The sequence below is a fragment of the Xiphias gladius genome, chromosome 7 (assembly GCF_016859285.1).
Source record: "Xiphias gladius isolate SHS-SW01 ecotype Sanya breed wild chromosome 7, ASM1685928v1, whole genome shotgun sequence".
Classification (NCBI taxonomy): Eukaryota; Metazoa; Chordata; class Actinopteri; order Istiophoriformes; family Xiphiidae; genus Xiphias; species Xiphias gladius.
In genome coordinates this window covers 14,506,706-14,529,802 of record NC_053406.1, presented here as the reverse complement: position 1 = coordinate 14,529,802, position 23,097 = coordinate 14,506,706, and the positions used below count along the sequence as shown (strand labels likewise).

The following is a 23,097-nucleotide window of genomic DNA, read 5'->3' as shown; positions in this document are numbered from 1 at the left end:
GTCTTCTGTGCTGCCAATGAACTCTTCCTGAAGAGAAACACCTTTGAATAACTTTTTTTTTTTTTTTATTTACTCTTATTTTATATTTACTCTTGTTAAATCTGTTTTTAGAGAGGTGTTGATTCAACTGTGTGATCTTTTTTGGAAGGCGTAGTCTGTTCTGCAATTGTATTGAGTTTCATATATATATATATATATATATTTATTTCATCTTCGATCATTGTTTCTCCCATTTACATCTACGTATTAGAATCACTTCAGTATTATTGACCTCTCAAACTCCAAATACAATACTGTCTTTGTATGGCTGCAATACAAAATAAAAAAAGAATAAAAATGCGGGTTCAGACATTTGTAAACATAATACAATTTATTAAGTTTTTTTTTTTTTATAAATTTTTAAATTTGACATATGTTGCCCAGCTTTTTACATAATACAGTTAGATCTAAATGCAGCCCAATATTTACAGGCTATATACAACTTAGACTTTCTCCATAGGGAAAACAAACAAGTATATTGTTGCTTCTTCAAGTATTTGAACCCCTTTAACTTTTACACATTTTGCTTTGCTACAATATGATTTCATAATGCATTTGTTCAGGATCATTTGCATAAACACTGAAGGTGAACAAAGGGTTGCTTTATCTTTGTACTTAAGAGCTTTGGAGAAAAAAAAAAAGTCCTCGCTGTAATCATATTGCATCAGAACAAAATACAAAAATTAAGGGGAGAATACTTTCCAAAGTGGCCGAATGTGATATCAACATGGGAGGAGGTCTGTGTAGTCATTACCCCATATACACAGCACTGTACATGGTCCCAGGGAGGAGAAAAAAAAAAAACTATTATAAAAGTTACACTGAACAGAAGAAGTTATTCTCCAGATGAAACAAGCAACAGCAAATCTTAAAAAACACAGTCAGTTTTAAATGTTACACTTTACATACACATGATGCTTCAATATAGTAATCGCATTTTCTTTAAAAACAAAAGGGCTAAACTTCTGGTGAGTGAGCTACTCTGTATCCTTTCACAGGTCAGTACATTCAGATTAAATTAGAGCCCAGCATGTTGCTGTTCCAGCAAGTGCTATGCTAAACTGTAGGTTTACTGCTCATTGAGACTAACAGAAATTCATTTTCACAGTGCTAGCTTTGGAAAAGGATGGTATTTGGAAAAAAAAAACAAAGAAAAAACCAAAAAAAAAAAACCACACACATTGATTGGATTTGTCAGCTGCTGAAATCGCTTTGTATTGATCGCAACCAAAAGTTATGGATGACAGAGCTTCAGCCCTGCACCAAACAAATCTTAAATTCCTACTGCAACTTGTCCAAGTTCGCAGAGCACAACAGACGGCACTGCTACGAGTCCTCACTTTCAAAATATTAACTACATTAACACAGCCATGGCATGCATTGACAGCATGCAAACACACATCCTACTACCATTTGTTCTACAAGACAGCATAGAAAAACATTTTACTGTATTTCATGGACCTTTTTGAGGTTTTCACATTCAAAATCTCAAAGCACTCAACTCAGACCGAGTTTTTATCTCCGACACGTTTAGTATTTCAACACACCACCGTCTGCTGTGGCATTTACATGTAGGGGCCATGTAGATGTAGAAACTGATCCTATTTGGCAAAAATATTTTTAAAATATATTAGCAGCTGTGACAAAACAAAAACCTTATCCTAAAACACTAACTTGTACTTGTGCTCAGTGTACAGTCGCTAGTATGTCTGCAGGACAAATACTACAGATAAGTAACAGATTGATTGTCCTTTAATACCAACGCTAAAAACCAAACCCTGATAAAACTGCATGTTTTCTTACTTTAAGTGGCCGTTGTTTCAATCACATCGATAAGCAATATACTTCATTGTAGGACTTTTTTTCATCGTCACAGGGATAATAGTATTACAATAAACCCATACAGCCAGCAGGTGGAGCTACTGCTGCCGGTGTCATCACTGAGGACTGCAGCTCCTGTGCAGGAGGTAGTTCAGGCCATGATTTAGCTCCAGCCCTGCAGCATGTGCCTCTGCTAGAGAGGAGGGGCTCTATGAAATCACATTCCCAATGTGCTGGCTATGGCTGGTCCAGCACTCTGATCTTACAGTGTCACAGCTGTCAAAAGCCGATGTAGCCTCTCCAGTACATGATCCGCTATTGGTTAATCCACAGCAGCCGAAGTGATATGAGGGAGTCTAGCCATCAACCAACATAAACAGTCTCACAGGACGCTGTCATGGACACTGTACTAGCAGTGCAGGATTTCCCAATATGAAGCTGTTTCTGTAAAGCTCATGTGAAAATGACTACTGCTCCTTCATCTTCAATAACAAATGTCAAGTGAGGGTCTAAAACTGCAGATCTGCCCACCGTGTACTGCCACACACACACACTCACACTCGACATGACGACTATCAACCAACATGCAGCCTGGCATATCCCAATTTCCGGATCAAGATTTCAGGACTCTGTGGTAGTACTGAACGGGGTTTGCAGTTTGTTTTAGGAATGTTCCCGGTTGCGTTTCAACAGCTGTAATGCTTAATGTACTGTAATGTACTCTGTGGAGCAGCGAGGTGTTCGGCAGCTCCCCTGCCGTCGCTCTGGGCTTGTCGATGACCTGGTCTGAGGCCTGTGGTTCTCCCCTGCCGTCAGACATATTTGTCTGCAGCCCGGTGGTCCCGTTGGCAGTGTTCAGGCCAGTTTCAGAGTGCTGATGGGGAAGGAGGGCATGGTCACCATTGTCACGGGGTTGAGCACCGTCTGACCTACCAGCTGCGGGTGATGAGCCACCATTTGGGTGCTCACTGCTGTCTGCTTGCCAATGATGGTGGCAGCTGGTTGGCTAGGTGTGGTGCCGTTCATCTGGGGGTGGGCGTGGTTTAATGTGTGGGTGATGTGACCAACCACAGCTGGCTGTGTGACAGCCACTGGTTGGGGATAGAGGGCAGGTAGATGTTGGCTCAAGTGTGCCACCGGGTGAACGGTAATGTGGCCGATGGGCTGGTGGCTGGGGGCTAACTGGACAGAGCTGGTGGTGGTGGAGGGAGCCAGGTGGGCAATGTGTTTGGGGCCCCCTCCCTGGATGACGTGGTTGACTGCTTGGATGACTGAGGGATGGGAGACTGAAGCATGGGCAATAACTGTGGGGTGTAAGCTGGGTGTGGTCACCATCTGTGTCTGGGTGGGAATCAAGGGCTGACTGGGAGTGCTGGATGTCGCTGCTGTGAGTGCAGGTGGAGCTGAAGGCTTGGACACTGGCTGTGGAGGAGTCACTGGCAGCGGCTGAGGCTGGTGCAGACGGGCTTTGTGCTGGATGGAGATGTGTTGAGTGATGAAGGAGGTAGTGGTGGTGGGGGGTGTCAGGGTTGGGGTCTGAGCGGGTGTTGCAGTCTTGTGCAGCTCGGGTTTCACAGTTTGAGGCACGGTGGGTAAGGCAGTCTGTGCTCTCGGTGCAGTCTCTTCATCTAGGTCATCGTCCATAATGTCTTCACCCTCTGCAACAACAGATGAGAGAATTAACTCAATTACTAGATGCAATGTGATTTCGCACCTAGATTTTAAAAAAATAAATAAAGAAAAAAAATAAATTGTTTGGCGCTGTTTTTTTGTTTGCCAGTCAAAAACTATTACAAATTTACACAGGAATGACATTACCTTAAATATATTCTTGATATTTCTATAGGGGCCAGACTGCAGAAGTCCCTCCCTGACTGTCAGCCTACCTGAGGCAGTAGAGGTCGAGGCCTGGTCCTCTTCAGGCTGCACTGTCTGTCGGAGGACGCGGTCGATCTCAATCACATCCATCCACTGGCTCAGCTCATTCTTCAGCTCTGCTAATCGCTGCTGCGTGGCTATCTTCTCTCTGGCCAATCGCTCCATGTCGTGCTCATACTCCTTCTCTTTCCGCTTCAACGTCTGAAAGGAGAAAGGAGAAAAAGATGTTAAAACTCTGAAGTCACTGGTTTGTAAAATCATGAACTGAGTGACTTCACGATACTGTGAGGTGACACCGATAAATGTACACCAAGTTAACGGTTTATTAGGTTCACATGTACAATGTCATGCAATAATCCAATACAACAGCCCCACAATAAATTCTGTCTTTGTGAAGCTGTGCTCTTGTTGACACCGTCAGAGAGGTGTTGACGGAATTCCAGCGATATACTGGTTTATGTGCTCCTTGTGAAGTATGTCAACGCAGTTGGACAAATCACCAGAGGCGCTTTTGAATATAATGGATTGGACTACAACCTCAAAATGTAGCATTGAGTTGACAAAGACCACAAAGACAGGGTTTTTTGCAGAGCTGCAGGGCTACATTAGGTGTGACATGTGTTGATAAAACACCCCCACTAATTTACAACACCTCAGCACTCGTACTTTACTTGAATATAAATCCATCTCATGCTACCTTCTACGTCTTTTTCACTACATTTCAGAGGGAAATATTGTACTTCTTATACCACTGCATTTATGTGATCATTTAAGTTACTGTGATATTGCAGAGTCAGATTATTACAAAATATAAATCGACAAATAAATGATGTAATATCACATATTAAGCCCCCTGAATTATAAAAAGCAGTTAAAAATCAGCTCCACCTTTAACAGCTGCAACATTTTTGATGCATATGCAGTAATTCATCAAATTACAATTCAGTACTAAAATATACACTCAGTTGTCAATTTATTAGGTACACCTAGCTAAAACTAATGTGGTCTAATACAACAGTCCTACAATCAATCCTCCTTCATGAAGGTTGTAACGTTCAGTTTGTGTTAAAATAGTTTCAAACAGATGTTGATTCAACGTTATGGATGCATCCATTTTGGATGCTGCAGTTTGTTATGCTGTTGAATTGTTGTGTGTTAAATGGGCAGTATTTTCTATTACTTCGTCCACCCCATTTTATAATCAGTGAGGATGTAATGCAATACAGTTCAACAGCATCGCAAACCACAGCCTCCAGATCAATCAAAGTTGAATCAACACCTCTCTAAAACAGTTTAAACTAAAACTGAACATTATAACCTTCAGGAAGGAGGACTGTGATCCATATCTATCCATTATCCATTACTGTACTGTACTAATTGTATGAACTATATCCATTACATTGTACTCCATCTTTTTTGTTGGATTATTTGAACAATAACATGATTTAAAGGGCTCCACTGCAAAAACAGTATCATCATCCTCCTCACATAGACACGTAATTTCAGAAAATTAAACATTAAGCTTTAGTCAGCCACTAAAGGAAGAGTGAGTTTGTTTCATTACTTCATCTATAAAATCATGTTAATTCACTGTGGTTCCTGTGTGTTTACTGCTCAACAACAAAAGGCACATCACCTCCAATAAGCCTCTGAAAAAGCCTGTGCAAAACCCATACTGATTAATCGGGAATTTGTCCGACAAGTAATGATTTAAAAATAAACCTAAGACCAGTGCCTGTGTGCAGGGAGCAAAATAACAGAGCTAGAGAAGCATGAGGGAGGGGGGAGGAATCCAGTATGGAAAGTAAGAGGTGCTTCCTGGCAGTCGCTCTCTTTGACCCATTTCCCTCAACCCGTCAGCTGACACAAGGCAAAACCAAACAAACTGAGCTGGACTTCCCTGTACACAGCAACAGGAGGAAAAGTTTAAAGTATGAAAATTCAAAAAAAGTCAAGAATTATGTATATACAGACCAACACTAAGCACCTAAAATACTCACTATGCAGACTTCTTATTTCTAAATAAACATCTGAGGGAAAACCAACAGGATAGAGTTATGTTGTTACGGATTAGTGCTTTGAAATCAAACACTTCATATAATTTACTGTCAACTTCTGCTTGGTCAAACTATCCAGCACACTCTCTGGCCTCAGTGAGAGACGTTCAGGGACATGACAGTGTGAAATGTGTGACCGGCAACCTGATGATTCAGGATCATAAAACCCTGAAGGGTGGACTTCCTGTTAGTGCTCATTCCACTCTGTGTGTGTGTGCTTTTTTTCATATCCCGGTGGGGACTTAAAGCTGACTACACACTAACTCATGGGGACTCATGTCACTTGTGGGGACAAAATTGAGGTCCCCGCCGGTCAAGACTGTTTTTGTAGGGTTGAGGCTTGGTTTTAGGGTTCAGGTTAGAATTAGGGTAAGGTTTAAAGTTAGGCATTTAGTTATGATGGTTAAGGTTAGGGTAAGGGGCTCGGGAATGCATTATGTCAATGAGTTGCCCCCACGGGGATGGTGAAACGTGTGTGTGTGTGTGTGTGTGTGTGTGTTAGTGAGAGTTTGAGAGAGAGAGAGAAAATATGAATGTGAGAATATGAGTCTGAGACAGAGGTATCCCTGTGTGGATTTAGGCTTACCGTATGTTTAAGTGTGAGCAAGATTGCTGGTGGCATGGTCTGTGCGTGCATCTAAGGTACAATACACACGCACAAAAATAGTAATGGGGGACAAAAGGCAGGCCTTGTGTAATTCGGCACCTGTCTCTAGTCCTTATCCAGGATTACAAATGCACGGGCCAAGCGGTCTGTACTTGGGCTGCGTACCACTGTGGGTGCTCACGAACACAAGCATGCAGGTCGCACTAACATCAGCGATAATAGAAAAAAGAAAATTCTGCAAGACGTCTAAGATGTTACTTACAGTTTTCAGGTGAATGGCCAAACCCGTTGTAGATTTGTGATATGCCTGTTTCCTTTGGCATATCTGGCACTGGACTTTTGGGGCTCATCTTCGCAAATTTGGAAGTTATTCCAGATGCTTGACTTTTTCAACATCTTCCTAGCGTAGTTGTAACTTGTACGCCTGTCTGTGGTCACGTGTCACTGCCCAGGTGTCTGTGCTAGGAACATTAGACGCACAAAACTGTGACTAAGATTAAATGTCCTTGTCTGAAAATAACTAATAATTATTGTTGATGCATAGTGAATAATGTTGGATTACTATTTCTTATTTCATGGGCTATTTGGGATTTTTGTGGTAATGCATATATAATAATAATAATAATAATAATAATAATAATAATAATAATAACTTTTGTAACTAATAATAATAATAATAATAATAATAATAATAATAAACTTTTGTAACTAATAATAATAATAATAATAATAATAATAATAACTAAAAAAAAACCCTGCAGCATTCGAATACTGATTTGGACGTCGATTACTAGCTTTGAGGCCGTTGGGTCAGCCCAGGAAATTATAGGCCAATACTGATAGATATTTGTTTAAAAAAAATACAGTATCGCTTAACAGTTTTGATGTGTATCCCTCAGATTTTGTTTTCTTTTTGTGACCAAGATACATACTGAGCAGGACATTTTACAGCTGAAAAATCCCATAGTCAGTGCTCTCACGTGGACAAACTATTTGTACAAGTGAACTACTTCCAAATTACCTCCAACTTAGTTTGGCATGTCAGTACTGCAATTTCTTGTTACCTCTTGGCTGACATATACAAAGTTACCGATATCTGTAATGAGCTAATATCAACCCAGCAGCTTTATCGGTTTTGCTCTACTTTAAATGCTTACATCCAAATAGGGACCAACACCAAATGAGAATCAAAATGGTCTTCACTCAGTGCAGTTAAAAAGATGAATATTGAGGAAACACTGCCACGTCATTACTCACTGGTCAAGTTAAACACAAATATTCAAGCATCCTCGACACTGTCATTCAAACAATAAAGACACTAATTGTTAAGGGGCTTTTTAAGCATGGTACTCCAATACTGTAGATATGCACTCATTTTACAGTTTAATGAACAACACAAATCATAGACATATACTCCACTGATTAATGAACAACATTTGTTCCTTACCACGCACTTATAAACATCTGGACATAGATGTATAACTCAGGACTAGTCATCAACAGTGCCTCTCTGTCAACTAGAAGAGCTGAGAATACCCATATTTCAGTCTGAACACGCTAACAGTGTTGTCGGTCTCAACACATGATGTACTGAAATGCCCCCATCTTTGGTTGTCATGGAAACAGCTGAAAAACCCCTGAGGTTTCCTCAGTAACCTAAAAGACCACGCACACCTTCATGTGCCAAAAGGTGCCATTTAGTTTTCCCTGGCATTGTTTCAACATGTAAAGATTTAACACTCAATCTTGGTGTAATCATGAAATTTACTATTCACATGCATGGAGAGTAGACTTTCTGACATATATACTAAGCACCTATCTCAAAAAGATTTTCAGCAGGGCAGAAGGAAATGATATAAAGAGTGTACAAAATGTGACACGTCAACCAAAAGACTGGCTGCCTCCCTTTTACCCTAATGTATTAACAGGCAGCTGTACATGAGTGGCGCCACAACTGTGCGTGCCACAAACTATGACTCATGGAGAGAGAAAACGAGACAGGAGAGAAATGCTCCACAAACACCAAGACCCACTGAACTCTCCCTGTTACAGTGCTGATGGTGGACAGAACAAACACCAAGCTTGTCTCTTTAGAAACAGCGATCAGAGAGCAGAGATCAACCATGTACACCTGATAACCAAGTCTGTAGCAGATGGATCTCACATGACTTCATCACCCTCTTAATCAAGTCACCAGGCCGGTAGGACGTGCCAAGTACCTTTTGTTTCTTCGCACATGGCCGCACCCACTGAGCCTCCAAAACTCCACCTTCCACAGAGACAAGGCAACACCACGGCCTTGTCTGTGTGTGTGAAAATCTAGATCAGTACAGGGATAGGCTGCATTGTGTGTGAGCGAGTGTCTGTGCTTGCATGTGTAAGGTAAACACTGCTCAAGCGCTGTCACAAGCAATGCGAGTGCCGAGCACATGGCCCCACAGAGAACGGGAGAGGGAGGGTGGCAGATAGCGGGGGATTGAAAGAGTGCAATACAAGCTGTACTCACTGACTCACTTTTGCAGCAGCCAGAACAGACGGCACAAGGCTGGGTTTTCTTAAAGGGCCAGGAGCTCAGGAGGCCACGTTGTGGACACGCTGCTCAGCCTGCCTGACTGATCAGACTTCTGCACGGAAGTCTTGTGACAGTGTGGTAACCATAAACCCTTGTCTTACCATGCCTTCAGGCTGGAACAGAAAGCTTCACGTGGTGTCTGACTTCAACAATAAAAGTCTTGTCTGTGGAAAAAATACCTACTTTTGCAAATCATTCCTTGTGTGCAACCTTGTGCTGCTCATAACTGACCTGATTACTTCATCTTGACTAAGAACTAACTGGCTGATAGTCTGGACCATGCTGCAATACAGTCAAAGATTATTGTTAGACTGCTCTGAGGTAACTCTGACAAAGACAACAAATCTGCACGACAACTAATATAGCTGAGTTGTGGTTCTCATGTCATGTCATGTAGGTGTTCATAATGCAAAAAAAAGAACAACAGAGCAGGAAACAACCCTGCTGATTAAGATATTTTTCTTTTTCCACTGAAAATCATCATTTTCCGAGAGGATGATGCTATACATAGTTACGTACCACAGGAAATGTTATGGTCAATTGTCTGGTTTGACTGTGGTGTTGACTCAAAACCAGAAAGGAAGAAACTGAGTTTAACTGAGACTTTCATAAACCTAAGTGAGCTGAGACCTTAAAAAAAACCTTGAAATATTCAAGAAAAGGGACCTCGACTGCCAAGGAAGACTGATTATTTTTAATGTTCAAGGCTGAGTGAACACTAAAATGTCAAAGCAATCAGTGCAGCTATGTTTTAAGGCTAGGCTTCAAAGGAAATATGCCATTATGTGCACAATGAAATGTCATTAACCAACAGTGTAGGAAATATTAAAACAGACATCCCCTCTTTTTCTAATCTTATCTGTCGTCAGTTTCCCCACTAGATGGCACAACATGCTTCAGACTGGCATTTGGGGACAAGCAATGGAGGAACAAGTTCAGTCAGCTTTGAGGGGGAAATGAAGCGCGAGCGGAGTAAAATGAGCCTTGTGTTTACCGCTCCATGTTCCCTCCCTGTTGCTGAAAGCTAAACCCGGTGGTACGACGAGTCCTGCCTGTTGCAGTGCTGGGCGGGGGCCCTGCACGGGAGGGGGGGTGACGTCACGCGGTTCGGGCTAGCCATGTGCTTGCTGCTCATGTGGCCTTAAAAGCTCAGAGAGGCAAGATGGAAGGAGGGAGGGAGGGCGAGTAAAGGAGAGGCGCTGTAATGCATCAGGAATTATTTTACAGCCCCAGCTTTTGCAGTGCCACTACAGGCTCAGGGGAAAGCCTTTAGAAAAGAGATGTAATACATTTAAAGTAAAAAACCCACACCGATGTGTCGCTCTGTTAATTTAAAAACTCAGACACGGCAAGGAAACAATATAATCTGTATGCATGCATTCTGGTCAAAGTTAGTTGCTGAGTCACTTGCGCTTGAAATGAAATGAGGAAGTGGAACTTGAACTACATAGCAGTTGGCCCAGATAGTCACTCTTTGTGGGAAACTGAAAATTCAGCCACAAAGGCCACTACTACCGAGGTACTCATTTTCAAATTAAAACTAGAGATAACAGGCAAGATAAATCAAATGAAATGTGATGCTGAGCCCAAAGCCTCTTATTTGAACCTCTCCTCAACTGAGTATTTTTGTGTGCATGCTGCTTCTTTGCTGCCAGCCCAGAGGAGGGCAAGGACAGGGGCGGGGAGAGAGGTGAATGCAGGCAGGAAAACGTGTCTGTACAAGCCATGTCAATATGTCACTGTGTACACGGTTTGTTTGTTTGTTTGTTTGTTTGCTTGCTTGTTTGTTTGTTTTTGTGGTTTCCCATCACTTAAAGTTCCTTTCGCCTTTTACTCCACCCAAAACAAAACAACACCAGCCTGGCCAGTGAAAAAAGGCCACCTTGTGACCGTGGGAGCAACAAAACTGTTCTGACCTACAATAGATAAACGGTTATAGCACCTGTCTTTGCTAAGAATTTAGCTTAAATTGCTGCACAGTTGTCTCAGCTCTGCTTCAGGAGCTCAGTTTTTGTCAGCATGTATCAACTAACATATTTGAAAAGGCACATTAACTACTGTATCCCTTGTCCGTCTCAACTGTTGATAGGAGATAAAGGGAGAATGATCAGCCTGCCAGTCGAACACAACACCCTGAACACCGTGTTGCTTAATCACACAGAGAGGGGCCAGAGGGAGGGAGATTGGGTGACGAGCTGTGCACCCACGCTGTCCTAGTTTCCCTCAGTATCCACGCGCAGAGAGGAATAACCAGATTGCTTCTACTCAGAGCATCAGATCAGCAGCACACTGTCCTCTGCAACATTGACATGAGTAAATCTCCACCACAGTTGTATCATTTTAATAATTACAGCACAAATACACACAAACATATGGTAGCCATTCTTAAACTGCAACACCCAATGCCAGCTTGGACCCATGGGTGAACTTGTGTCTCAGATTTAAAACTGCCACTCCACAGGATCTTTCTATTGGAGAAGGAAAAAAAAGAAAAAAAAAGACCCACAGTAAACACTATGACGTGCTAAGCAGCACAGTCACAGTCTGAAAGATTTAAACTAGGCCAGTGGTGGATCTTTGCACTACCTGTTTACAACCAGGATGCTCTCCCACTGAGTGCCTGACTCAAGCATATGGTGAGTCATTTGTGGACATGACAGACATTCCCAATATTAAACAGAGTCACTTAACAGTGGCACAATTAGGAAGTGTTCACAGTTCCTCAGTAAATTAGGATCTTAACACAGAAACACAAAAGGCCGAAACTGCTACAAAAAGCAGAATGGGACTAAAGCTGAAATATTCCCCAAACATTTTAATTCAAATCTCACCGTCTGTAGTGTGACTTTTGGTAGTAAATACTTATTAGGGACATTTTTTTTCCTGAAACTTAGATTTAAAAAAGTGGGGGTTGTCCTATATTTTAGGGCTACTCTTTTACAGAGTGCAGCCTTATTAGGTTGCTAGGCTAGTGAGTGTCTTTGAGTCCATCGATAGTGAGTCTTTCGGAGTTAATCAGCCTGAAAAAAATTGTTTTGTTAGTCCAGTTTAACCCGCAAGACCTTCTGAAGACTGGTGTAACATGTTCTGCGGCCGAGGAAAAAAAATTGGTAATGAGTGAAAATTAGTTCTTAGTGTCTCCCGATAGCTTTACTGCAGAAATCAACCAGGGAGAAAATCTATCAAATAGCCAAGAATTACGTCTTTCACACATGATGAACTCAAAAAGACTTAAGTATGACAAATGTTAACAGTCAGAGAAATAATTATGCGAGAGGAATGAGAGTGAGAGGAATCAGGTTGCTACAGAAACTCAGTTAGCTGACTAGTGGCCACTGGGAATGTGAGCTGTCTAGAGACGTCCAACTGAACAAAGATTTTGGTAAACAGCCAAATGCAGCCAAATGCGGTTGCATTGTCAGTTGAGAATGAGAAAAATTGCAGATCAAATCCATTCAGTATAAGTTTTGTTTAACCAATGTGCAATGGCGCACAGTGCGCTCACTAACAAAAATGTGAAGGATTACTTCACATAGCGCGTGACATAGCACTCACTTCATCAGTGAGTATATTTGTTTCGCCTCTCTTATAGCTAGTGTCTGAGTTACTGTGAAAAACAATAATGGTCAAAATGATGTAAAAATTATGCCATAGATTTCCGCATGCTCCTAGACTGATGGGACAACCAATTTGGCATCTCTGGCCTGGCTCTCACATGGTTAAAGTCTTACTTATCTGAAAGAACACAGTGCATTTCCTAAAATACTACTGCATCAATATTTTCTGATTTGAAATATGGAGTACCCCAGGGCTCTGTTCTTGGCCTTCTGCAATTCTCTCTCTCTATATTTCACCTCTTTGCCAAATTACATGCAGTCTTTTCATTCGGACTCTCGCTGTTCGACCCTCGGCCATACTGGCAACTCTCTCGTGGCTGTTGGTGTCTCTTTCCAGATGTTTTGGAAAATAAGGAACAGTTTAACTGATAATGGAAATAATTAGTAGTTTCAGCTCTATAAATAACCATGGCTTGGGGGAAAAATGCGTAAATTACTATCTTGTCAAATTGTTTTGATAATTATAGTGGTGATCACGCTTATACTACAAAAGGAGCATACTTTTGTTGTGAACTGAATGGCACACATGGAAAGGTGTGCCTGCAGAGGGAAATTCCAACCTCGTGCTCACAATACTGACGACTCTTCTAGGGATAGTAGAGGAGAGAAAAACTTCGAAAAAAGTCGCTAAAGGGTTTTGACAGGTCAGTAAATCTGCAACAAAGGTGCTAAGTAGGCAACACTTCTTGTAAGCACCCCGCTGATGACATATTAGAAACTGTTTATGCCAATTAATTTTGAAAGAGCAGCTTCCATTGGGGAAACTCCAGCACTCGGCCGGACAATTAATGGCGTAACTTCATCACTCAGTCAGCGACAGGCATTTGCCCTGCTGTTGCGGTCCAGCCAAAAAAAAAAAAAAAAAATCAGAGCTATTGATTAGGATGAAAAGCCCTGATATGACCTTAATGGTGAAATATTTTATAGCCTTGCAACAGTCAGCTTTATCAGACATCCCACTACATTTTAAAATCCCTCACAAAGTTTACACATTTAGCGGTAAGACTTAGTCAAAATCAACCCCCAGACACCAGCAGCTTACCTGAATGTATCTCAGCGCACTTCTCAGCACACTCAGATTGGAGGTTTTCTTCTCGTCGATGTTGGGGATGTTCTTTTTCAGCGTCTCAAAGCACTCCTTCAAGTGTGCTCGTCTGACAGATACAAAACACAGAAGGGACTTGAGATGGCAGAAATGGTAGAGCCACACTGGGCATTATTTTAATGACAAATGATTACACAACAAAATTTTCAGTTGGTGTTCTCGACTAAAAAACATCAAGCATAGCATTAAAATTAAAGTGTTAGATACAAACAAAGGCATCAGTTTTGGAGTAATCTATAGAACAAAAGCCACTGGGGAAAAAACAAACTATCATTCAAATATAACAATACATATAACCTCAGATCTGTCTCTTTTTAAGGAGGCCCTGTGGTAGACAGGTTAAACCCACCTGTTTTTCTCAAGCTTGTTATGCACTTCTCTTGTGCCTGCCCTGTAAGAGCACAGATATGAGCACAGTAAGAATTTGGTGTCCAAAAGGGCAGTGTGACAAGAATAATAAAAATCAACCAAGGAAGGGTTTTCTTGCTTTACTGCTAGCAGAAACTGTGGTGACAATACTCAGTCATAGATGTCCATAACCAAATTAAAGTTGAATTTATCATCTAGGCTGAATAATGATACTCTCACATGCATGTAAATTATACTCTAAAAAGGAAGGTCTCAGTTTAGTGCCTAGAAATAATTTTATTAATAATTTTAGTCTTTTAGGATTGAAATACCAATAATGTAACAGCTACACAAATTCTCAATTTTGCTTGTGCGTTTAGGTGTTTTAGGGGGCTACAAGCCGAAAGTACATCTGGACTTCTCGTAATTACTTTTGACATTTTAAAGGTTGATATTGATTGACAAAACTAAACAGATTGATTAAAACCAATACTCAGCTGCAGCCCTATTTCAGTTATAATGTAAAAAAGTTAACAGGTTTAGGCTTACCCTCCAGGCCTCTTCTTGTTGTCCAGCTGGCGCCCATCATCAGGAGGACTCCCACGGCTAATGGGGCCATTCTGTAGAGGAGCCTGCTGGAGCACAGGGCCCGACTGTGGGAGTAAGGCATGTTGCTGTGAGGGTGACACGATGGAGCTGGGATAGCGTTGGACCAGCTGCTGGTGTGTCTGCGGCTGTAGTTTAGTGTTAGTTTGGGCGATGAGCTGTGGTTGGTGGTGGTTCTGTATCGGCTGATTGTGGCTGGCAGTCAGCACAGAAGTCGGGTGGTCAAGTTTGGGCTGTGGAGAGCGTGGCTGAGCAGCAGCACTCTGCTCATGGGGGGAATGAGGGTCTCTCCTTGGGGAGGCCAGTGGAGGAGCAGCTGGAGGGGAGAGCGTGGCAACAGGCAGAGTGGGTGAGCCTGTAGGGTTGGGTGTGACCACAGGGATGGGGATGACAGTAATGGGGATGATGGGGGGAGGCAGAGAGGTTGGTATGGGGGCCGGGCGGCGCTCAGTGCGGAGCTCCTCTGCTTTAGAAACATTGTTGATGTGGACTGTTGAGTCATAGTTCACGTCAGAGTGCCTCTGCCCTGTCAGCTGCTCCAGACGAAGCTTTTCCTTTAGTTCATCCTCTGAGGAAGAAAACAATACAGGTTAACAGAACAAATACCACAGTCTCCTCTTGTACACACTTCAGCTGCTATAAACATTATATATTGATATTAGATATATTATATCTGAATAACCTTTAGGCTTATTGTATGTAATAATAACAACAACACTTGGTTAAGTCATTCAGGAGAGTATATGAAAGGCATAAAATGACAACTGACAAAAAAGCTGACAACAAAAAACCATTAAAAAAAATTTAATAAATCATAAAACACACAATCCAAGGCCTTCTACCTGCCACATTAGTCCTGATTGTCCTGGTTATAGTAAAGTAGAGTAACAGCCACAGGTATCTCCACACATGGCAGCAACAGAAAATTTTGAACTTCAAAACTCATGTAACATGACATCACTGAAAGGTTTGTGTTTATCAACCAAGCAGTAATGCCAAATAAATGATTCAACAAAGGACAAAGATCTTAAAGCAACAGCAATGACTGCTCAATTATTAGGCGATAGCTTATACTTCTCCGTACATTTGCATATGATGACTGTGAGTGATCAAGTATTGACCAAAAGCATTAGCAGAATTTCGTATGGGCAAACAGGGGAATATCAATGTCTCCATTTGTGGGGACGGAAGCACTGTCTAGCATTTACTTTTGTAAAAGGTGTCCGAAAGCATTTTACCTTTGTGAAAAGTAAAATGAAAAGACATTTGGGAGGTCGACTGTTACTGGAGATCACTTCTGAATCTATATTAGTTAGTAACCCCAAATTGATGTTTTGAAAAAAAAAAAAAAAATTAAAAAAAAATTATATTATATATATATATATATATATATATATATATATATATATATATATATATATATATATATATATATATATATATATATATATATATTTAAAAAAAAAATAAAAAATAAAAAAAATAATAATAATAATCTCATTTGGTGCCCAATAAATGCAACAAACAATGGGACTTGCCTGGACAGACTGCAGAAAAACTGACATGCTCAGTAATTTATGCATTTTACAGTATTTGGCAATAATAGCGGAGTTGAAATCAAAGAGCATTGTAGTACTATCTATTCATATTCAAGACACCCCCTACATAATGTATGGATGCAGGAGGAAGGGGCTGTCTTGTTGCTATGGTAGCTGTGATGTTCAGAGTTAGAGATGTCAGATACAAGTAGCTGTCATTAACACCATCATGAAGGAGACCAGGGTCACTGCAGCACTACACACAGTGGTGTCTTCCCTGCAGACTCACTGCCAGTGAATCTGCACCTAATCAGGAGGTTTGTTACAAGCCACTGAAAACATTAACATATCAGTGTTGAGGATTATAATTAAAAGAAACTAGGTTCCCAAAAAGCGACACAATGGAAATATCAATACTATAAAGATAATGACAAAGGATCCTTTGTCGACACTGTATCATCATTTTACAACAGTTACAATGCAAACTGAACATTATAGCCTTCATAAGGGTAGGATTTAATGCAGGACTGTTGATTTGGTGTTCCTAATAAACTGGCAACCGAGCCTACAATATTATGTCTGCCTCTGTAATCAATTAGTTAGACTTAAAGCAGGTTAAATATTTGGGTTATTAAACAATATTTTTGCCTTGAAAATTACAATAAATGTTTTTTGAGCTTTACATAAATCAGTTCTTCATACTAATCATTTGGTTTAAGGTAAACCTTTTGCAAAAATAGCATAGTAAGTTCCCTATTACAAAACAAAAAGCTGCCATTTCGTTATGTGAAGGAGAGCTATATATTCAATTTTTTTTTTTGGGTAATATGAAACTATTTGTATGGAAAGTGTCACAACTTTCATGAAGATGTTTGTCACTGTTAAAAAAAAAAGTGAAAGAGGGAACAGATATTTCCAGCTCTAAATAGCTCTGGAGAACATTTTATTGGTATCAGATTAAACAGGCCAGTATGTCACTTCTTGCTGTGTATAAATTTTATCTTACACTGAAAAAAAGTATTTTCATATATTATAATATTGTCTTCAAATAAAAAAAAATAAAAAAGAACAAGATGTACTGGTTACTGTGCAAGCAAGCTTTCATAAGATGTTGCATTCCTTGTAATGAGAGACTGATCATTTAGTATCGTAGTTCTGACACACACTAGACTGAGGGGTCCTTTCCTTAAGCAAAAAACCTATGAAAAACTTGGAAAAACAAGGGTTTTCTATAGACATTATATAACTGCAGCAGCACATAGAGAAACACTGGCCTACTTTCCTCCACACATTGACCTGCTCTACAGTAGCAGAGCTGGTTAAGGAGGGGGAGGGAGAGAGGAGGCCTCTGCTCTCCCAATGCAGCAAGGTGGGAGGAGCCGGGAGAGGGGAAAGAGGTAGGAGCTCCCACTCTGACCCTGTTCTGAATATCACATCAATATTGGCTTTCAGACATAGGTCTCCTATATGTACAATTTCTCTTACAACTGTTTAAACATCAGGTGACCTTTACAGAGAGAGAAACAATGCTTGTGCAAGTTTCGCACAAGCCTACACATTACAGGAAATAATAGTATAACGTACAAGGTGATATTGTTTACAGCATCATGACTAAGCTGTCGTGGTACCTTGTCTTTAGCATGGAGGGGGAGAAGTTCCCCAAACTCTGCGTTGAGCCAATTTCAAGCCTTTTACAAAAGTAATTCGGGCTATGTAACTTAAAATCAGTTGTCTGGGTCATATCTGCAGGGACACAAGAATCTCCATGGTCCACGTGCAGCATATACAGCTTCAGTTCCTTGTAACAGGGTCACGTTAGGCACACAAGCACGTCATAATCTTGTGTTTGACTTTACCGGTAATATAGCTGCTTTTATTCCAATCTGAGCCACGAACAAAGTGTTACAAAACATTGCAAGGGCCCTAGTAGGCAGGTGGGTCCTTTTCAAACATGAAGGCAACGTGTAGGTTCGGTATTTACTGCAAAATTTACTGTTTACAATCCATGTGTGAAAGAGGCCTAATGTGTCCATGGCTTTCGAAACTCTAATAACAGAAGGAAGGTTGAAGGATATGTTCCACTGTCACAAATATGTCTGATGTAACAGATATCAGGTTTTTTTTTTTTTTTTTTTGAATCAGCTTACTCACAAAGCAAAAGTACCATTTAATTCCAGAGAACCTGTTTTAGTAAAGTTTTTTCCTAATGCTCATTTTTTCCTAATACTAACGTCTGAATATGTGTATTTGTGAGGGTAATAGTTATACATATGGTAATTATGGTGGATGCAATATAGAAGAACAGAGCTTCCATTATTACGTAAAATTACTTGAGCAGGAGGGTCATATTCTGCTCACACGATCTGTAGATCGCTCCTAATGTGAGTCTACTATCCATACTTAACACACCACATGCAATATATGATATGCATATAATTGCAAATTATAGGCCATTTTCTTTGGGTGACTATTAGCATCCAAACACAGACCATAGCTGTACCCCCAATTCCATACTACATACTAATTTTTAAAAGAACTGCATGAAGTGTGATAACACTAGAAAAGCAAACTCAAAGACTGCATGCATCCTAAAAACACTTGATTTTTGAGTGTGCTGCTGATGTGCACTATTGTCCAACAATGCAGTGCATTATAGAAATGGAGGACCTTTTAACAGCTGCAAAAAAGAAAATAAATTGTGGATGTTAATAAAACAGCTACAGGAAATCTCTTGGTGTAGTTTAATCAGCAGTCCCATTTTGATTGACATCAAACAACTCATGAATAGCTTCATTTTCTTTTAATACAAAACTGTACAGCAGGCAAATAGCAGCCTTACAACAAAAATATTTACATCAAATTTACCGCCGGTTCCAATTTAAGTAACAGGTTAATAGGAAACAGGTTCATTTAAATCACAATAAACATGATCAATTTAAAATCCTTTAATAATCGAAATTTGCATTTCCAATCATAAGTAGTCAGCAGACTGATAGACACGGTGTGCCGATAAAAATATATTACTAAGTCAACAATGAATGGTCAATGTCAACGTTTAATGAGTGTGCATAACCAAACCATTAAATCAAGTCTCGTAGTACAACACAAAGCAAACATTTGTGTTTAATGCGTCATTTTATTACCAAGAATAAAATTGAAAATCTTACAATGCTGAGAAAACTGGCATGAGTTGAACTTAATTGCTGAACTTTTTTGTATATTAATTAAATATTGAAATTGATACTGTTAATATAGAAAGGGAATAATGGGAAAGGGTGCTTTTTAAATGTTTTGGTTAATGAGCTTTTTGTTGTCTGTGTCTAGTTCGTAACAAAAACTGCACTTTTTTTTTTCCAGAAAATTAGAGCGGGAGAGCACGCACAGTAGCGAGTCATCTTCCTCATAGACAATCTTTGGGAGGGGTTGCCCGGCACGCACGTGGTGAAATGGGCGCCCCCCCCCCCCCACCACCACCACCACCAAAGTTGTTAACGTGTGGGGGCGTGGTTGGAGGCCACACGTCATCGACAGACACTCAAAGCTCTCCACGAGCGTCTGAAAGGCCATGGAGTTTGTTCGATTTATTTATTTTTTATTTTTTATTTTACGAGACACAGACGAGCGGGCTGAGACACGTAGGTTCACGGTGGTTTTTTTCGGCTCACAAACCAGCTAACACCTCTGGGCAGCGGGCGTCTTGGAGGAGCGGGGCAGGGGGAGCCTGAAAGCCCCAGTCACTTGATCCCACGGCGGACGATGTCAGGTCATTATGTAAAGCAAGCCTGCCCCCCCCCCCCTTCGCGCGCCACCGCCCTTTACACCCCCCCTCGTTTTGGTTATATGGTGTTAAGCGTTTCCTAGCAGTGCGTGCAGCGGGTCATAAATACAGTGACGGGCGAGAGCAGAAAGGGGACATGATCTGACAACTTCACGGTGACGCCGCCGCTGCCGCCGCTGCACATTAACAATCCTGTCTGTGCGGCCGATTTCAATGCAGTGACTCTTGAGACCGATGCAGCCCGTGTATGTTTAAATAGCTATTGGGGGACAGCTGTGATTTAACTTTTGACCCGTGCCGACCAAAGCAAGAGTCGACAGAACTCTGCAACGCGCCTGCACACCAAAACCGAATATGAAAGTAAAACCGAAATGTTGCTTGTTTACCGAAACACTTCCCCCTCAGTAGTGGTAGTTATATTTTCATTTAAAAGCAACAGACCGGTCCAATTAGTTCATGAATGGGGCTGATAGATCAACGATAAATACTGTCTTTGGCTCAGAAAATACATCTTTAATAGACACATTTTGCTGAATTACTGAGCGAGGAACTATTAATATCTCCAAGTTACCACAGTAGGAAAAACATAAACTATATTTAATTGTAATAAAATACCAACTTACCACGTGCTTTCTGTTGTTGCTGGGCTTGCAATTCCAAAAACTTGGCTGCTTCCAGGAGCGTTTCGATGCTCATTTCTGTCCAGTTCGAAAAACTGTCTTAGTTTTTTTTTTTTTAAAGGGGAAAGGCGAAAGAACAAATGCAATACGCGCCCGCGTAGCACAGGGAGAGGTCCCCAGTCTAAAGCTGGAGAAAAAGGCTAATCGGACACCCCCTCAATTGAAACTCTACCACTTACGTAGAGGAGTTACAAACAAGATGGCGCTCAAAGTAGTAGGAACAAATAAGGTTTGTGAATCACGCAGCATTTGTAACCGCCCACAGACAGACGACACACTCCCTCCCAGCGACAAAACACGGAGCACGGTTGGGATGGGATTCACCCAGTCATGAGCTGCGGGGCTGAGTCACGTCCCACACGGTTTTAGGAAACTCGTGTCACACTCGCCGGGCCCGCTGTAAGGTGGTTAGAGAAAGTCTGACAAAATGTCGCCAAAGAAGCCGACCTGCTCCCATTGCTGCTTGTCATGTGTCGCTTAGCAACCGCTTCAGTCCAGCCCCTGAGCTTAACCGACATGACAGCACAGACACGGCCAGTGACGGTTTATAATCACGGTTTACGGCTTTTCTTTTTCTTCCTTTTCTTTTCTTTTCTTCTTCTTTTTTCCCCCCCCCACAACTAACATTTTCAGTTCACACCCTGGTTTTCGTCACACTTGTGAAAACCCTGCCACGTCATGCCTGCTAAGTGGTTTATTCGTGAAAATTCACTCTCACGGCTATTTTCTCCCGAACAGGCTTGAAGCGTGATGGAAATACAGCACTCGTTGCCCTTTGACCCATCCAAATGGAAAACCAAACGCGACACCGTTGTCTCCGTAATTTACAAGTAACCACGACTGCAGCAAATCTACATCTCATTAACGTGCTTGTTCGACCGCCAATCAGCGTGAAGAACAACAAGGTATGGCGCCGGCACACATGGATACAAGCGATGCAGTGTGTTGTACCGCGTATCCCGCGTCCTAGCTGCGGAGGCAAGCGCATATTACGACACAGATTACAATGCGGAGACATCGGAAAGAGTCAAGGCTCAAAACGAAACCAAGTTGCGAGAGGGGAGACGGTGCTGACCTGCGTTCTTCTCTGTTTGCACTGTGACCTTTTTAAACCTTCAACCAATGACAAAAAAAAAAAAAAGGAAGGGATTCAAGTTGAGTAAGCAGCAAAAAAAAAATACAAGCACACAGGCAGTAGTGGAAGGTAACTAAGCACGTTTAGTCAAGTGCTGCACTGAATTACAATTTTGAGGTACCTCACTTAGGTACTTCTATTTTCTGGTACTGTAATTAGTTGTACTCGACTATATTTCAAAGGGAAAATGTTGCACTTTGAACTCAACTGAATTTATCTGACAACTCTAGTAACCTTACACATTCAGATTAACAATCCAAAATAAAATTAAACAAATAAATTATAATTAATAGGTTAAGGATAAAACTGTATTGATCCCCAGGGGTATCCATTATAATCCACTGTATATTGTACAGTGTTCTGAAATGGGCCATTTTGCATAACGAGTACTTTTACATTGAATACTTAAATAAGTTTTAGCATCAAAATAAACTACGGACGCGATTTTTACTTGTAACAGAGTATTTTTACACTTTTCTGAGTACTTATTTCAGCACTGCACATAGGGCAACAAATTAAGAATATTAATGCCACTTCACAAACATTTATAAAAGTAGGATGTTCTAAAACACAGATTTATTTTGAGGGGAAATACAGTAATTAGATAAGTAAGAAATATTCGATTTATTCATGTAATTACTCCTATTACATTCCAGTCATGGTCCAAGAGTAGCCAGACTGATTTGTAAGCTCTGGGTTTACCTATGGATCAACTCCTCTTCATGTGTAAATGTGAAAAAATAACTATTAAGCCAGGTGTATATTTTCTTAAACAATTTTGAAAGTGCACATCATTATCAGTTGCCTAATGTGACAAAAGGACAAAGTGCCTGTTTTTAATGCGGCTGTTGCTCTACTTTCCCCAGCTCTCACATGACTCTCTCACACACACACGCGCACACACACAGGCTGGTCGAGTCAAAGTCCTGGCACAACCCAGGGGCAGGTCAATACAACCGGGAACTGTGTTTTCGCCTGCGACACTCCCACAGTGAACATGCACGTACGTATGCATGGCCCTGGATATTTAGGTCTCTCTTCCTGTTATTCACTCAGCTCTGAAGTGTTTTGGCTACAACAGAGTAATAATAGCAGCTACGATACCGTAGGTTGTCCAAGCACAGGAAAGGCTGAGGGCCTCCAGGAACATCCTGAATTACGCAGAGGCCTGGCGACTGCCAAGCCAAAGCCATTCACACATACAATGTCTAAAACGCAGCAATTAAAGGATTTAATCGTCATTCAACAGGCCATGACAGGAATTGTCCTTTATAGAAGAAGCACAAACACTGTCCTCTTGTGGCCATTTAAAGGCA

The 23,097-nt window shown here is 41.1% G+C and overlaps 1 protein-coding gene across 2 annotated transcripts; it reads right to left on the bottom strand.

Annotated features, from left to right (window-relative positions):
* Window positions 1-424: 424 nt before the first annotated feature.
* On the bottom strand, window positions 425-20,826 carry mnta (MAX network transcriptional repressor a). 2 transcript variants are annotated; one of them, XM_040131706.1, is made up of 6 exons: window positions 20,590-20,826; window positions 14,594-15,218; window positions 14,046-14,087; window positions 13,634-13,745; window positions 3,747-3,939; window positions 425-3,518 (listed from the first exon to the last, which is right to left on the bottom strand). In XM_040131706.1, exons 1-6 carry the CDS (start codon window positions 20,660-20,662, stop codon window positions 2,716-2,718), a joined length of 1,848 nt encoding a protein of 615 aa, XP_039987640.1. In that variant the 5' UTR covers window positions 20,663-20,826; the 3' UTR covers window positions 425-2,715. The 2 variants fall into 2 exon arrangements, with proteins under 2 accessions (XP_039987640.1, XP_039987641.1); XM_040131707.1 differs by lacking the exon at window positions 14,046-14,087.
* Window positions 20,827-23,097: the final 2,271 nt, after the last annotated feature.